Source organism: Alnus glutinosa, chromosome 8 (assembly GCF_958979055.1).
Source record: "Alnus glutinosa chromosome 8, dhAlnGlut1.1, whole genome shotgun sequence".
In the NCBI taxonomy this organism is placed as follows: Eukaryota; Viridiplantae; Streptophyta; class Magnoliopsida; order Fagales; family Betulaceae; genus Alnus; species Alnus glutinosa.
Window position 1 is genome coordinate 12,012,478 of NC_084893.1, and position 17,482 is coordinate 12,029,959.

Here is a 17,482-nt window from a genome sequence, read left to right on the forward strand (position 1 = left end):
AAATAAATAGAAATTTGATTGTCTTATGTTGTCATCAAGATAACATGACATGGCCAAATGTTTAAGAAAGGCTCAGTTAAGTCTTGATTTGTTGACTCCAGATAGTGAAACAGTTTATGCTTTTCAATGCTGCTACTTTTTTGTCGCTGTTAACCAAAGCACCAGGGTTTTATAATGCCTATTCTGTTATGTGTTTATCTATACATGTATCATATGTGCACAAATATAACTCAATAGACCACTTAAGCTATGGTTGCCACTAAACAAAGGACAATAATTTAAAACGTGAAGCTTGTAACAGGTTTGAGTTGGAATGGAAGCTGTAATTATATTTCATCTGTTTTCGGGCCAGTTCTTAGAAACCAAATGACCAAGTCCAACAATGATGGTGCTTAAATTTCCAGTAACCTGAAATGCCATGTTTTGACCCAGGGCAAATCATAGCTCAATAGATATTTGAGAACAATAAAGATTAGATTAGTGCGCGCGGAGAGTGAGTCGTTTCTATGTGTGCAACTTGTGGCAGTGAGTAATATGGGAAGATTTGTTTCCAATCAACCAATTTGGGACTCTAAAAACAAACAACCAATTTCCAACCTGTATTTGGGGAATTCAGTTTCTAAGTGTCGTATGTATATTTAGCCATACTGTTGTCATCTTCACCACCACCATTATTATTAGTTTGATTTGATTAAATATGCTTTACACGTCTATTGAATTATATGGGGTAAAGATTAAGCCATGACACTTGATGCATGTTTGGATGCACTTCTTTAATATAAATTTAGGAATTGAAAAGATAAGTTGCATTTTCACACACAAGACTATGAACTCAGTTGAGGTGTCCCTGAAATGTCAATTGCAATGTGTTGCTACTGTTAACATTTCTTCAATTTGTGTTGTATTTAATCATTTGATTAACCCATTTGCTAATTTCCCCATTAAAAATTGAAGTAAATTGCACATGAAAGCATTTGGAATTTAAGGTTGACTTATATTGAGAAAATTTTAACTGTTGTCCAGGGGGGACATTGCTACTAATCTAATAGTTTAGGAGGTTGATTGCCTTCATTTAAAGTTTAGGGTTGCTGCTGCTAATGCCCTATATGTTAGGGTGGAAAGTGCAATTGATCAAAAAGAAATATAAGCGTCAAGGTAAAATAAGATAGGTCAAAAATAGATTTTGTAAGATAATTAGAGAAGATATTTCAAAGAGAATAAACAAAGAAGAGAACTTTCATGTAGGCTTTTTATACATGGACCAGTTCACTTCATGTTCAGATAATTAAAATTGATTAGATATAAAATAGGTCAGAGAGTAAATAACATAGCCTCAGTTCTTCATCATCATTGTTCTTATATTATTATGAGTATCACCATTTTTGTTATCATCACATAAGTTTTTAACTTTTCTAGATTAAGTTCTAGAAGGAATATCGTAAAGGCTTTTGAGTTTTATGTATGAATTTTTGGAAAGAATGAAGCTTCTAGAAAATAAAGTCAGATTTTTGTTGTCGTCTAGAAAATGAATATTCTTATAATCTAATGTTATTTCTCATTTCTTGTACTAAGGAAACTAAATAAATTCCATTCAAATGCATAGCCATAGGCAAAACTTTGTGTTTCATTTGCATCCTTGTAAAAAATGGACTTGTCACACGTTTTAGTAAGTCAAGTGTAGATCATCTCATGATAGAAATGTCATTGGAGTTATTTATTTTTCGTTTAAATGCTAATCTCCAGTAGCTATCTTCATAGGCATTTTAGATTAATTTGTTGTGTTTGCCTTTAAATTTAATACTCCATCTGTTTTATCTTCTTTGGCTGGAATGCCTATATCGTAAGCAATATTTAATTTCTTTTAGGCTGTAGCAGAAATTGCCAAGGCATCAAAGCATGAGGCGTGCATGTTGCCCTCTCAGGCTGAGTCTTATTTTATACATGTGAAGTCTATAATCTTCAATGTGGAGAAGAATACAGGAAGAGAATCCAAACAATGCTCAAAATCATCTTTTGATGACAATATTGATATGTCTCACACGGAATTAGGTGGTTTCTTTTCTCCTTTTTATGTTTGGTCACAGCAGTACTTCTTAGCTATTTTTTTTTTTGATAGGTAAACAAATTGCATTAAAAAAACGTAAAGGCATCCCTAAGCATACATGAAGTATACAAAAAGGACACCAAAACAAAAGAAAAACAAAAAAGCAAAAGAAGAGCACCAGAAAAACCCAAAAACAGAGGAAAAGTTACATTAAAACCCCAACTTCTTGCCTCTAACCCGACTGGAACCCACATCCCTAGCATCGAAATTAATCGAGCATTTTAAATTCTTGACCTCTCTTTTTTCTATTTAACTTCTTGTCCTTCTTAGGAGGGGAATCAGAGTCATTGCGCTGATTCTCAGTCCAAGTCAAGAAGTCCAAAAAACCCTTCTCATCAGTTCCCAAGAAAGAAACCCCCATCGTGCGAAAACACGAACTGGCATGCTGCACAACCCTGGGGTAAACCACATCTCTTTCCTCCTGACCAGCCCCCTTTGAAGATTCTCCCACCTCAAAAACTTCAGACGACACAAACTGGGTACACCCATACATAGGGGAGAACGGCCTTGGCCACGGAGGAAACACAACCCACTGAAAAAGAGGAGCCGAGACCCCATGAGAACCTCCAAACTTCCCAAGATGAGGACCCCCACCAATAATCCTTACCCAGGCAGGGGCATCCGAATGCACCACTGCCTGCCGAAGGAGAGAATCTGTATTGTTTCCACCTCCACTGTATTGTTTTTCCACCAGGGATTGTGATATCTTTCTATGGGATTCTGTGCTTCTATTACCTCCTATTTGCAGTGCACAATTTTATGGAATGTAGGAAGCGGTTATTATTGATTTGTAGAAAATGAGGGAATTAGTGTGTATTTTGTTAGGGATTTCCTGGAAAAAATCATTGCATCTTCCTCCAATTCCTTAAGATAGACATCTAGTAGTCCATCAGAATAGAAGTTACTAGCCAGTCAGGGATGGCCATGCAGAGATGAACTAGTATTTTAGGTTTACCCATTTGTTGGCAGATGTCGACAGACTTCTGCTATCTCAACTACTTTGAGTATTGCGTATCACTTATTTCAGGAGTCACTACTCCTTGTTAACTTAGGGCTATCACTAATTGCATCTCTTTCTCAGGAAGAAAAACATATTAATCAACAGGGAAGCAACAACAATCAATAAAAGAAAAAAAAAGAAAAAAAGAAAAAGAAAAAGAGAGAGGAGTATTTCTCAAAACATATTCATTAAAAAAAAAAAGTGTATTTCTCAAAACACTTCAGGGACACTTATGGTGTCTTTCCAATTTACAGCATTAGGAAAGAACAAGAAAGGCTCAAATTGTTAATGGTCATTAATTCGATAAACACAGCATCTTCTATATTTTGTGTCATCATCTACCCTGTTGATAATTTATTTATTTTTTTTCTTTTTCTCATGTAGATCTTCCATTTTTCCACTTTTCTCATTGTGAAATTTCTTCTTTTATCTGGGAGAGTGAAAGGTTACTCTCTTTTTTTATTTATTTATTTATTTATTTATTTTTAAATAATGACTAATGTAGTCCCTCAACTTCAAGCCAACCATGGTTTTCCTTCGAGCCCCTTTTGATTAACTCCTTTTATAGAGCTTAATGGGACTTCCATGTCAGAGACATTTGTCCTGCATGGTTAAGTGGACAAGTTTTCACAAAGAGAGAACTCGGGTTATTACATAATGAGATTAATGGCCAAGTCTGCTATATTATTGGGGCTTACGTGTTATGAAATCTATAGAGCCAACAGAAGTGAGCCTTCTATCTCCATGTGAATAAGATAGTGGACTTATTTAGGGTTTTTCTCTAAGTCCTGTTACAGCTTATTTGTGGCCTGAAAATGGTTTCTAGACAATAGTTGACCATTGGCCACCAGTTTGGCCACTGCTTGGCAAGGGTTTGGTTATATACATGTTCCTTGGTGCTTTTTAGCTCATTTGAGCCATTGGGTTTGCAATGTTGGTTTTTTCTCAGTATTTTGCTACATGGTTGGGTAGATGGATGCCTAAACAATCTCTCTCTCTCTCTCTCTCTATAATATATATATATATATATATATATATATATATATATATATATATATATATATATATATACATGTTTTCAATTTGTTGTACTCCTTCAGATTGAGATGGGGTGGTGATGGGGTGGTGAAGACAAGCTTTATTGAGTTACCATCCCAGAAAGGATTGTTTGATGTTAGATCATACTACAGTGTCCTTGTTCCCCATGATAGCAATCTTTTCCTTTAGAAAGAGTATTTGGCGGAATAAGGCTCCCTTGAGAGTGATGTTATTGTGTGTTGATTGATGTTGTATGCATAAAAGTGGGGAATTAATAGACCATTTTTTACTCCACCGTGAGATTTCTAGTGCTCCATGTAATTCTATTTTTAGTCTTGTAGGGTTGGCTTGAGTTATGTGAGTTATGCCTAGTCGAGTGGTTGACCTTTTCACTTGCTGGAAAGGGCAATTTGGTAGGCTTCAGAATGTTGCAATGTGGAGGATGGTTCTGTGGTGTCTTTGGAGGAAAAGAAATGATCAGAATTCTGAAGAATGTAGCAATTTTTTTTTTTTTTTCATTAAAGCTCATCCTATTCTACATAGACATTGCTGCCTTAGCCCTTTCCTGTCATCTGTATGATGGGACTCGTCATTTGGTGAATTTGGGACTTACCCTCTCTTTATTTGTCTGATTTGAGGGGGGGCAGGCTCTTAGTGGAGCGGAGGAGACGGTTAAGATAACAAACATGAAACGCGGAGCCTGAGTGGCCGGCAAGCGAGTGGTTAGTGGCCAATAGCGCCCTAGTTGATGGTATTGGAATTAAAAGTTTTTTTTTTCTGTATGACACTTTACCACTGCAGAGCTGCCTTTGACTTCAAATATTTATAGTTTTCATGTTTTTCTTTATTTTTTTTCTTCTTCCAGTTAGGAGTATCTCTTATATATTTCTTGTGTACTAGGGTTGCATCTTTTGCACTTTTTAATAAATCTGCGATTACTTTATATATATATAACATATACACACACACGTTACATAATCAACCCCTTCACACTGGCTTCTAAAATCTTGGTAGCTGAAAAATGAAGGCTACTGGCTCATATTTTAGTGTTTTCGTGAATATAGAGCAATGTGAGAGCATTTCATTCAAGTTGAACGACTCCAAAAGATATAGAAGAACAGTTGGATCTATTGCAGGTTCATGTATAACAGCTGCAATCCCTCTACTAGCTTCTATGAAGCAAGCAGCATGCTTGATTGCGCTTGATATAGTTGAGGTGAATACTTTATTTTGTTTAAACTTGTTTCCATGTGTTTGGTGATGTATGTTATGTTATTGAAGTATTAAAATGTAACATGTTATCATATTAAATAATTGTTATTTACTCTTAGCACTCTTATCGAATGTTAGTTTTGAGCTATCTGAATTTACTAAAATTATTAATTGTCACAACTTTATCAGACACTATTCATTTTTGCGGTACTATAAGCAGAAGGAAATTTGAAATCTTTACATATTTGAAATTTTTGGTTATGCTAGATGTAAGATCAAATGCTTGCCTTGCCCTTTTCAGGATAATTACGAAACTCACTCAGGAAAGACATCTAATCTTAGTTTGATCAACTTAGTGCTGTTATAATCCAACACTTACAGATGTTTGGATCTCACAGATTTCAAGAGAAAGCTCATAGAAAGAGTTATAAATGTGAAGTGGAAGATCATAGTGATTAAAAATGGGAATCATGCATGTTTTTTAATGGAATAAAACAAAATTCAATCAAAGTAAAATAATAGAGCTCTGCAGTGTTCCATTGGAACCCAAAAATGATTCCATGCCATAGTTTTGGTGATGGTTTTCATTTCTCTCAATCAATCATTGGATCTGGATTTATATCTTCATATATTAAGTAAAGCACAGTGAAATTAAATAAGTTCCATGGTGTGTTGGAAAAATGCACATAGAATTTTGTTCTTATATTGAATCTTATGATAGATGAGGACTCCTGGCTTTGCTTATTTATGATGAACACTTTCCTTTTCTGAAGGATGGCATTGCTGCACTGGCAAAGGTGGAAGAAGCCTATAAGCATGAGAAGGAAACTAAAGAAGCAGTTGAAGAGGTGATACAGCGGTGCTCATTGTATCGGATTCATGATACGTTGGATGCTGCTGATGAAGGGACTGATGAGAACAGGTTGCTTCCGGCAATGAATAAAATATGGCCCTTCTTGGTTGTCTGTATTCGAAATAGAAACCCGGTGGTGCGTGGTCATTCACTTTTTCTCGCTTATCACTTTAAACTAACATAATAATGGTATTTTACTGAGTAGGATTTCGCCAAGGACTTGGATATGTATTAATAATTCTGCATTCATTATAGTAACCATGGAATTTACTGAATTAATCATGAGAATGGTTCCATTTTATGCTACCGTTCTTCTAAGATTATGACTCTTTATGTTCCAGGCTGTGAGGAGATGTTTAGGTGTGGTAAGCAATGTAGTACAAATCTGTGGTGGAGATTTCTTTTCACGCCGCTTCCATACTGATGGGCCCCACATCTGGAAACTTCTAACCACATCCCCGTTTCAGAGAAAGCCCAATCTTAAAGAAAGAACTCCATTACACCTGCCCTACAGAAGCACTTGTATTTCGCCAGAGGACTCAGCGGCTGAAGGCACCAATTTGAAAGTCCAAGTTGCAGTGCTCAACATGATTAGTGAATTGTCAAAAAACAAAAGAAGTGCTTCTGCAATGGAAGTAGTTCTGAAGAAGGTCAGCGGTATTGTAGTGGGGATAGCTTGTAGCGGCGTTCTGGGGCTTCGGGATGCATCTGTGAGTGCCCTTGTTGGACTTGCATCTATTGATCCTGACCTTATATGGGTTCTCTTAGCTGATGTTTACTACTCCATGAATAAGAAAGATCTGCCTTCTCCACCCATCCCAGATTTACCAGAGATTTCTCAAATTCTGCCTCCACCCTCATCTCATCAAGGATTCCTTTATGTGCAGTATGGAGGGCAGACTTATGGTTTTGACATTGACCTTTCGTCTGTGGAAACTGTTTTTAAGAAACTGCAATCCCAAGTTTTTACTGACCAAATGTACAGCTAGGGGACTCATTACTGTGTATAGTTTTTGCATCTCAACCTAGTTTTGCATCTTATTTTTATTATTTATTTATTTATTCATTTTAGTCTTGAAAATGAAAAATTGTAATATGGAAGTAAGTAATCAGTGGACGAAAGTAGAAAGGGGTAAAATTTTATAATTTCTTGCATCCCAAAACTGCCGTTGCTGAACTGGAATTCCACTTCAAATCCTTAGCTCTTGGGTCCAGGGTCCATGAACAGACTTTGAGATTGGAAGTTTAGTAAATGTGGGGTTTGACATTGAGAGCGGCTAATGTTTGGAATTGGATTTTCCCAACGGGGCAAAAATGCCTAGGAGGTAATATCACAGCACAGAGTATGATGAGAGTTAAATCGTTTGATGACACCTGTAGTAATTTTCTCAAGTCCAAGGAATAAGCAAATAGCCAAACACTTGGACAAGGTTTTGCAATTTTGTATCTCTCCTTGCTCCTTTTCTTAGATGGCCGTCAATGGAGGAGAGCTCAAATTTATTCTCTAACTAATATAAGAATGCATATACATGACTCATGAGAAAGAACCTAGACCCCTTATACATAGTAGATACACAAGGAAGTTCTTATTTTTAGGCTGATGTATTATTAAACAACTCTATAGTGCTTATCTTATCAGCTATGAATTATATAAAATAATTATTTTTGGTAAACCTAACAGTTGTTATTATGATCACCATGTTAGGGATATTTTTGAAAAAGATGACTCATTGAAATACTCAAATAATCATATCATATATATATATATAAAAGTCGAGTTTTTCCTTAGAATAGCATAGAATAGTGACACGTGGCATAAACCCATACTTTTTATTGACTAAACCGGTCATTTAAATACTGAACCGGTCTTTTAAATAAAATTGAACCGGTCTATTTAATCTCTCCCTCTCTCTCTATTAATGATACAAGTAGCCTCTCTCTCTCTCTCTCTCTCTCTCTCTCTCTCAATTAATGATATAAGTATGACTCTTTGGTATTTTTATATTTTTGGTTGAAATCTAAATATAACCGGTCTATTTAATCTCTCCCTTTCTCTCTCTCTCTATTAATGATACAAGTAGCCTCTCTCTCTCAATTAATGATTTAAGTATGACTCTTTGGTATTTTTATATTTTTGGTTGAAATCTAAATATAACCGGTCTATTTAATCTTTCTCTCTCTCTCTCTCTATTAATGATACAAGTAGCTTCTCTCTCTTAATTAATGATTTAAGTATGACTCTTTAGTATTTTTATATTTTTGGTTGAAATCTAAATATGTTTCCATTTTGTTTGTGAAATTTATGATTGAACAATTCTTCATTTGAATGTTTATGAGATTTTTTTTGTTCATTTAATTTATATGAATTAAACAAAAAATAAGGGTCTTACGTATTAATTTATTTAAATGTTTTATGAGATATTTGTTTTTCTTTTATGTGATTTTTACGATTTTCACTTATTTTTTGTAAGTGTTATTCTACTTTTGAAAGTCAAAAAATGCAAAATTTTATTTGATTATTGTGCACAAAAGGAATATAAATGCTTTTAAAACACTAAAGAGTTAATTAAGCATTAAATTTGATTTTTTTTTTTTTTAATGTTCAAAATTATATGGATTTGAAATTTGTGATTGAACAATTCTTCATTTGAATGTTTATGAGATTTTTTTTTTTTGTTCATTTGCTTTTTCGAATGTTCAGAATTATATAGGATTGGAATATAATAGGTATCACACCAACATTAAAAAGAATTCCTACTAATTTTCTATTTTATATTTTGATAATCAAAATCATGGTTTTCGTCTTGCTATTTTTCTTTTTCATACTTATTTTCATTCTAAACTACACCTATGTGAACAAATATTTTAACATGTTTTAATTTATATGAATTAAACTAAAAATAAGGGCCTTATATATTAATTCATTTAAATGTTTTATGAGATGATTGTTTTTCTTTTATGTGATTTTTACGATTTTCACTTATTTTTTATAAGTGTTATTTTGCTTTTGAAAGTCAAAAAATGCAAAATTTTATTTGATTATTGTACACAAAAGGAATATAAATGCTTTTAAAACACTAAAGAGTTAATTAAGCATTAAATTTGAAATGTTTTTTTTCTCTTTTTTTAATGTTCAAAATTATATGGATTTTATTTTTATTGAAACATATCATATTATATCATATATATTTAAAAGCCGAGTTCCAACTTAGAGTTGGCCTAGAATTAGGACATAAATCCATACTTTTTAAATATTGAACCGGCCATTTGAGTCAAAAAATGGTAATTTAAGTAAAACTAAACCAGTCTGTGTATTTCAAGTAAATAAATGGTGCATTTAATATGACTAATTAACTATCTTATATTGAATAAAAAATGAATAGAAACGTCAAATTTTTTTTGTCGTTAAATCCTCACTAATTTCTACCTCTTTCTCTTCCTTTAAGTAAAACTGGAAAAAAAAAATAAAATTGAACTGCTCCATATATTTCAAGTGAAATAAATGGTGCGTTTAATATTCCTAATCAAATCTCTTCCATTGAATAGAAAATGAATAGAAACAATTAATTTTGTTGTCATTAAATTCTCACTAATTTCTACCTCTCTCTCTCTTCCTTCAAGTAAAATCTTTTACTCCAATACTGCTTTCCCTCCCACTAAATGTCCGTTACAAACTAAACCTCAAAGAGTCAAATGTCAGTTTTTTTTTTTCTTTGGGAAATGTCAAAAGTCACTCCAATATTTCTCGCTTTCTCAAATAAATATATGGAGAAGTAATGGTTTGTGGCTATGCAAAACTGCAATGTTGTTTACATTACCGGAGAGTGGTGCTCAAAGCAAAGCGAGCGAAGTTTTTGCTATTGTTGGAACCTTTTTGTTTGTAATACTGCTATAGCCTTTTTTTTTAGTTTGCCTTTCAAGTTTGTCGGGGCTGTGTTCAATAAAATTGTAAATAATATGTTTGTATTTGTTTTATGTGCTTCTGTTTTTTTTATTTGATTTTCAATTCTTATTTTTGCATTGATAATTTATATTATTATTTTTTTTTTGTTGGAAAAGTAGTTTCTTTTACGCTACATATAAGAATGATGGTCGAATTAAAAAATATCTATCTAAACGTAGTTTCTTCCTATACCTACAAATTTCTTTGGAACTGGAAAAAGTATATAAAAAAATAGTTATTTTCTATTATATTAGTGGTTATCATTTTACATTTTTTTTTTTTGTCCCTATTTCCTAATTTATATTATTTTTTTTGTTCAAATTGCTTTTTCTTTTTTTTTTTTTCTTTTTTTTTTCTTTTTTTTTCATTTTCTAAATTTTACATTGAATTCAAGGAAACCATGGAGAGAGAGTTTACATTAATTGTTGTTTTGAGTACGAGGTATGACGATTTTTTAATTTACATTGTTCATTGATTTTTTTTTTCCATGTATAATGCACATTGTTAACGTGCTTAATTGATAGACAATATTTATTTTCAAGGTTTCATATGAACCAGAAAAATATATGGAAAAGAAAACTTTAATTTATTCTATTATTATTTTTCATTTTTCATTTTTTTTGTCTATATTTTCTATGGTTCTCTTATTCATTTCCTCTCTTCTTCTTCTTCTTCTTCTTCTTTTTATTTTTTTTTATTTTTATTTTATTTTTATTTTTATTTTTATTTTTATTTTTTTATGTAATTAATATATTATTTTTCATTCAAATTGCTTATTTTATCTTTTGTAAATTTTACATTAAATTCAAGAAAATGATGGTGAGAAAGAGTTTCCTATGGTTGTTTTTTGTACGGGGTATGATGATTTTTTAGCGTATTATGTTTATTGAGTAGTTTTTTATTACTTTGTGTAATACAAAAAAGATAACACTATTATATGAACAGAAATTTCCTACAAACCGATTTGTAGGAAATTTCTTACGATCCACATATAAGATTGACATATGTCATTTGACATTTGAGAAACATATGTTACTTAAATAGCATGTACGAAAAAAAAAAAGCATCAATAAAAAAACATGTGCTTCTCACATGTTTAAAGGATACGTGTCTTTTTAAAATGTGAGTCGTAGAAAATTTCTTATAAGAAATTTTTGTCCCTATTATATTATATTAGTGTTTTTTATTTTTCATTTTTTTATCTATATTTTCTATACTTCTCTTCTTCTATTTTTTTTTATTATTATTATGAAACTAAATTATATAGAAGAATCCTGCGCATAGCACGGGTTACGAGCTAGTTCTTATACATACCAAGACCATTGACTCATTAATTCACTTATGTAATTGTGGGATAACAATTGCATAGTTGTTGTGGTAGAACTTGCAAGTATGGAAGATTGTGGGGATCTCATAGGAGTGCTTAGATGTCTTTTTTTTTTTTTTTGAGGTATTCAGAGACCCCAGGCTTGTGAAGTTATGATTTGAGTTAAATCGATATTTATAGAATTCGTTTTTATGCCACTTGTGGCATATTGTAGTGTTGACATATAAAGGGTAAGATTTAAGTTTGTAATGACTTTACCTCATGTAATAGAAGTTCTGATATATTTTATTGTTGAGTTTATGAGATCAATTGAAAGGTAAAGCTTTATTACTGATTTTTTTTTTCCACTACTCGGTAAATTTAAAAAAAAAAAAAAAAAATTTAAAAAGAAAAGAAAAAAAGAAAAAAAAGAAGAAGAAGAAATCCACTTATGACTTGTTATAAAAATGATTTGATTTCAGACATGATATTAATGATTTTTGGGGAAATTATACTTTACCCCTTGATATATCCACCATATGGAGATCTAACGCCCAATGTTTAAAAATTGGTAGATGACCCCCTTAATGCTAACAACATGCGTCAACGTGGACCTTCTGTCCACTTAGTCCGTCCTTTTGGAAGGAAATGACGTCACCTGCAATGCCCGTGACATTTTAAGGCCCAACTCTTCAAAATTGTCCTTGTTCAAAATGATGAGTTTCAGACAAATTTGTCACTCCCTACCAGACAACGCCTCATGTCCCTATTTGGGCTTCTTCGCCGGCGAAGTCCACGGCCCAATCAGGCCAAGCCAGCTGGAAGGAGCTGGTTCAAGGAGTACGTTGAACCAGGTGCGTACTTTTCGCAGTTCTGGCAGGTTCTTCTCCAGAAGCAGTCGCCAAAGCAATATCACTGGAGCCGGAGAATTGGACCTCAAAGCCAAGTCATGCCGTTCCGATTTCCATGTGGGATCAGAGTTTGATTTGTGAAAGAGGAAAGGTTTTGGATAGATGTCGATACAGTAATCGCTGATCTTAGTAGATTGCATCATGTCCCAAAAGATTTGCAGTGACAATATTCAAGCCTCACTAAAAGAAAATGATGGAGCTCTGGTTTATCAAGAGAGAGAAAAAAAAAGAAAAACGAAAAAGGAACTGCATTTATGGCGTCCAAGAACCAAAAATTGTCATCCCTTGATTTGCCAGGCCTGAAAACAATGAAGTCACCGATCAGACCCTCTTGGAATTGCAACCCTTCCGCATACTTGGCATCCAGCACTGGGAAAATCTCATCTTCATCTTCTTCATCAAAGAGTAATGAGAAGTAAAAATCATCCACAAACATAAGATTATAGGCCGATTCTTGTGCCATTTTACAAGTTCTGCATTGTAATGTCCCGAATATTGTCAACCATTTTAAGAATAAAATTTAATGAATAAATGACTAAAATTGATTAGATGACTGGAAAATACAATAGGACGCGCAGTCCAAAGAAATAAATTATATAAGTGAAAAGTGTGAGAAAATGAATTAGAAAGGAGATGGAAAGTTGAAAAGAAAAGAAATAAGTGAAATTAATGTGGCGTGTCCAGACGGCACAAGAGGCTTGTCTGGACGATACCTTATCAGCACGAGGCAGATGCCTAATTTCACACGTGTCTGGACACCTGACTTAATACGTTCGGACGGCTTGCAACGGGTGGCGTATGCCCACTCAAACAGTGCGCATCCGGATGGTGGTTAATGCCCGTCTGGATGACCTTCTTAAATGGCGCGCGTTCGGATGGTTTATGATGCCCGTTCAGAGAGGTCCATTTTAAAGAGGGCAGAACACCCTTTTCTTCTCGGCAGCTCTGTTTTCTTCCTAATTTCTCTCGGTTTTTCCATCTAAAAACCATGATATCTTGAAATCTAGCCGTCCAATCTTAGATCCGACTTCGATAACGTAATCCTCGAAGCCCGATCTACATTTTGACCGAACGTTTTGAGGTAAATCGCTAAACTCGCAATTTTTTGAGATTTTTAATAAATATTTTAGAAATGAGTTTAACTTGGTATTTTCTCTAGATTTTGTATGGTTTGGAGTTGCTAGGAGCCTCCCGAGCATTTGGTCTTGGCGTGGCGAATTTTTGGTAAGTTTTCATAGATCTTAGTTTTTGGGTATTTTGTTAAAGTGCTATTTTATTGTGACTAACCCTAAGTAATGCTTATGGGTTAGCAATATTGTGGTTATTAAAGTGATTAGAAATTATGGTGTGTGCATAGGTGCTATTTTAAAAACGAAATTGACTTCTAAAAATAAAGTGTGTGCATAGATGTCAACAAAAATTAAAGCACAGCGGAAAGTAAATGACACACAGATTTTTGTTGACGAAGTGAAAACTCAGTTAAGAGAAAAACCACTCCGGGGCAGCCAAACCCATGAATTCCACTATTCAGAAGACATAGCTAGATACAAGACAGTAACACTCACATGTACCGATGCAGTGGTCGTACCTTGATCTCTGACGTGTAACCTAACACGAACGCTTCCCAACTAGGTTCTCCTACCTGAAGGGGTCTTCAATGGAACTCCTTACCTTAGAGCCGACCTCTAAGATAGACTTCAGTTTATAGCACAGTACACTTGTAAAACGGCTTCAGAGAGATTGATGACTTCTCTAAGCTCTAATGGAATTCACACCGAATTCTTGCAGTTCTCAGTGCCCAGGGGCCTCTATTTATAGGCTGGAGGCTCAAATGAGCATTAGGCAAAATATACCTAGGCACCGTCCGGACGGTGGACATGGGCCGTCCGGACGGACAACTGTGCGACAAGATTTTCTAAAAAATTCGCGGGGAAATCTTTCCTGTTTAAGGACATCGTCCGGACGGTCGCACGTCCGCTGCAAGTAATTTCCTTATAAGGCTCTCGAGCGTCCGGACCATGGGGGATGAGCATCCGGACGGCTATTTTTCAACACGCAATTTCCATATCGGTAATGCGCGTGTCCGGACCATGATAGGCAGTCGTCTGGACGGTTGAAGTCGAATCGGTAATTTCCTTCTTTGATGCACGCGCGTCCGGACCATAGCTGTCAGACGTCCGGACAGTCATATTTGAATTGCGATTCTTGCCTTAAGGAGACGCGCGTCCGGACGGGATACCACATCGTCCGGACGGTTGATTGATCTTCCCTTTCTTGGAACTTGGAAAGAAATCAGAAGCTGATCGAGTACTGGGAGGCGTCCGAACGTGATGCTAAAACGTCCGGACGGATGCAAGCTGGCATAGAAACTTCTTGATACAGTATGGGGTCTGGACGGAATGAACACTTCGTCCGGACGGATGATGCTGGTCTGTCTAGCATCCGGACGGGATGACACGTCGTCCGGACGGATGGAACGTCGTCCGGACGGATGGAACAGTGGACAGATGGGTGTTCGGACGGGATGGCTCGATCGTCCGGACGACTGACAGGGAACTTGAAGTCTTCTGACTTGCAGACTCTGAATAGTGGAATCCCTGTTTATAGCATCTTTACATTTAAGTGATTTTGTCCAAACACAGAATGATGCCAAAATACTAACAAACTCCCCCTTTGGCTATTCTGGGACAAAAATCACTTGACCGGTTTGGAAATATATTCCCAGTCCAATAAATAAAAATTACTCCCCCTTTTTGTCACAAAGGGACAAAGGGAAAACAGAGTAATAAAAACCAACTGTCATAAAAATTACTCCCCCTAACGGTCTCAGAAGGACCCGGGTAAACATAGTAATATTATCCACAGACAAAAACGTTCTAAATATCCAAAACAATAGGAAAGTAGAGAAACGTCTGCAAATGGCCCAAAAAGAGGAATAAAAATCCTCCAAATACCAAATCCTGCTGATCCACTGAAATCAAGTAACGGAGAGCAAACCGTATAAAAAGCTGGATTTGTACTACTTCGGCTTCTAGCTCAGGAAGTCGGGAACCATGGACTGAAAGATCTTCAATCTCTTGATTTTGCAAAGCCTGAACCTGGTTATCCGTAGATTGACATCCTCTAAGCAACTGGTCTGCATGATAACTAAGGAGATTCACCACTGAACCTTTGACTGATGCAGATATGAGGGAATGCTACGGAAAGCTCTGCATGAGCTAGTGGGAAAAGCTCATCTTAATCCTGAGACCTTTGGATTTTGAACATCCCACTTCAACAACAGTCAGTTTTCCAAAGGATCCATCTGTCAAACATTGTGCTGGGAGCCGCTGGATATCATATTCCTAAATCAAAACCAACCAGAAATTTCTCCAGAAATACCATTAGATCCTGTTAGTTCCAAAAATAATGTGGTATTTAACACGGCTGTCAAATGGATGCCAAAAAGAAATATAAGCAATGCAGCTACTCATAAGGCATAAATATCATGATCAACCCAACACACAAACAGAGAAGGATTTTCATGCACACTATCTCAAGAAAATATCCAAACAAGTATTCCAATATTCTAAAAGCATAAAGACTTAAAAGAATAACGGAAGACACAATGAAGATCATGGGATGAAAAGAAATGTGCAAAGAATGCCAAAATCTCGGGAGAAATCCACAAGAAAAACACATAACATGCCATGATAAATCAATAAAAATGAAAAGATGTGTGTATGGCAGAAAAAGAATCGCAAGTCTTAAACCTGTAGAGATCCTATCCAGATGTGTCACATAACCATCCGGATGACAACTACTAGATCAGCATATGGCAAGACGGCGCTCATCCGGATGTAAGAGTAGGTCCATCTAGACGCTTCACACTGAAAATCTGAAACTTGAGAAAAATTTGCAGAAAAATATTTTTCCCAAAAGTTAGCTTCAGAACACGCATGTATAATCAACTGATAAAACAGTCAAATAGCATTGCAAAAATATGCAAAGATATAAATGAGAGTTAAGTATTCAATAAGCACAAATTTCCCTGCAGATAGAAATTTTAAATAGATTACTCAACTTATGCAATGCGTGTGTGTGTGTGAAGACTCTTTTCCCACAAGGTTTGAAAAATCATGACGAGCAACCAGATTTCGTAAAGAAGAGAGAGAATCCGTGACAGATTAGCCAAAAGGCAAACATTACTCTTACTAGGGCCTAGCAATCCTCATATGATACACTCCCCCTGAGATACAACACCGAATTGTTTTACTTGTACCATGAAGGACAAAATAAATTTTTACTTGCTCATAGAGGGCAAGGCATATTGCAAATTCAGTACAGAAGCAGTGAATAGACAATTTTAAAGCACAAAATTCATATGAATAATTGCTCAATTCTTATGGTGCTGCAAGTTAGAGGAAATGCAAGAGTTTTTAGATCCTAGGTTCAACTAGCCTGTGGTCAATTTGACCATCTTATCACAAACCTCTTCTCTTATTCAGAATTTCTAGAAGCAATCAGTCAGAGAAGGAAAAGATGTACCTTAGGGGAGTCTTAGATAGTGCACATTTTCATCACATGAGGAAAGTAACTATCTATCATTAAGATGCAACATGAAAACTTAGCAGATATCATGCATAAACTCTCAATCATATATAAGCATAGTTAATCAATGCATAATGAATTGAGATATTAGGCAAAAACACATGCAATATCTGAAAAGCAATCAAGAGAAAAATAAAATTCCGCATCTTCTCCCCAAATTTTTTTGTTGAAAACAAATAAACAGAAAAACAACAAAGACTTGCTTATGGAAAATGAAATGACATCTAATCCCAGCATGTAAGGTAAAACCAAACCTGTCCTCATGAAGAGAGGTTTAGAAATACCAAGACAGAAAAACAGCCTCCCGACGTGCTTTAACTGTCATCCCTAAAAATATCTGCAGATGTTTCTCAAGACAACAAGGGAAAATATGGGGATAAAATAAATAGTTCCTTAAACAGAATGCAAGGCATGAATAAGATATGACAAGATAGACAATGCAATGCAAACATACTTGACATGCACTAGGATTTAGGAACCAAAATCCTAGGCATGGGAGACCTCACCTACTAGGTGAGTCCACTC

At 35.0% G+C, this 17,482-nt stretch overlaps 1 protein-coding gene across 2 annotated transcripts in view; it reads left to right on the forward strand.

The window, feature by feature from the left end:
- LOC133874841 (uncharacterized) overlaps positions 1 to 7,273 on the forward strand; it is a 39,933-nt gene extending 32,660 nt beyond the window's left edge. For both annotated transcript variants that reach the window (XM_062312723.1, XM_062312724.1), the window contains exons 14-17: positions 1,866 to 2,049; positions 5,207 to 5,358; positions 6,128 to 6,343; positions 6,549 to 7,273. In XM_062312723.1, the coding sequence (XP_062168707.1) occupies positions 1,866 to 2,049; positions 5,207 to 5,358; positions 6,128 to 6,343; positions 6,549 to 7,196 (1,200 nt within the window). In that variant the 3' untranslated portion in view covers positions 7,197 to 7,273. The remainder of the gene's footprint in view (positions 1 to 1,865; positions 2,050 to 5,206; positions 5,359 to 6,127; positions 6,344 to 6,548) is intronic.
- Positions 7,274 to 17,482: the final 10,209 nt, after the last annotated feature.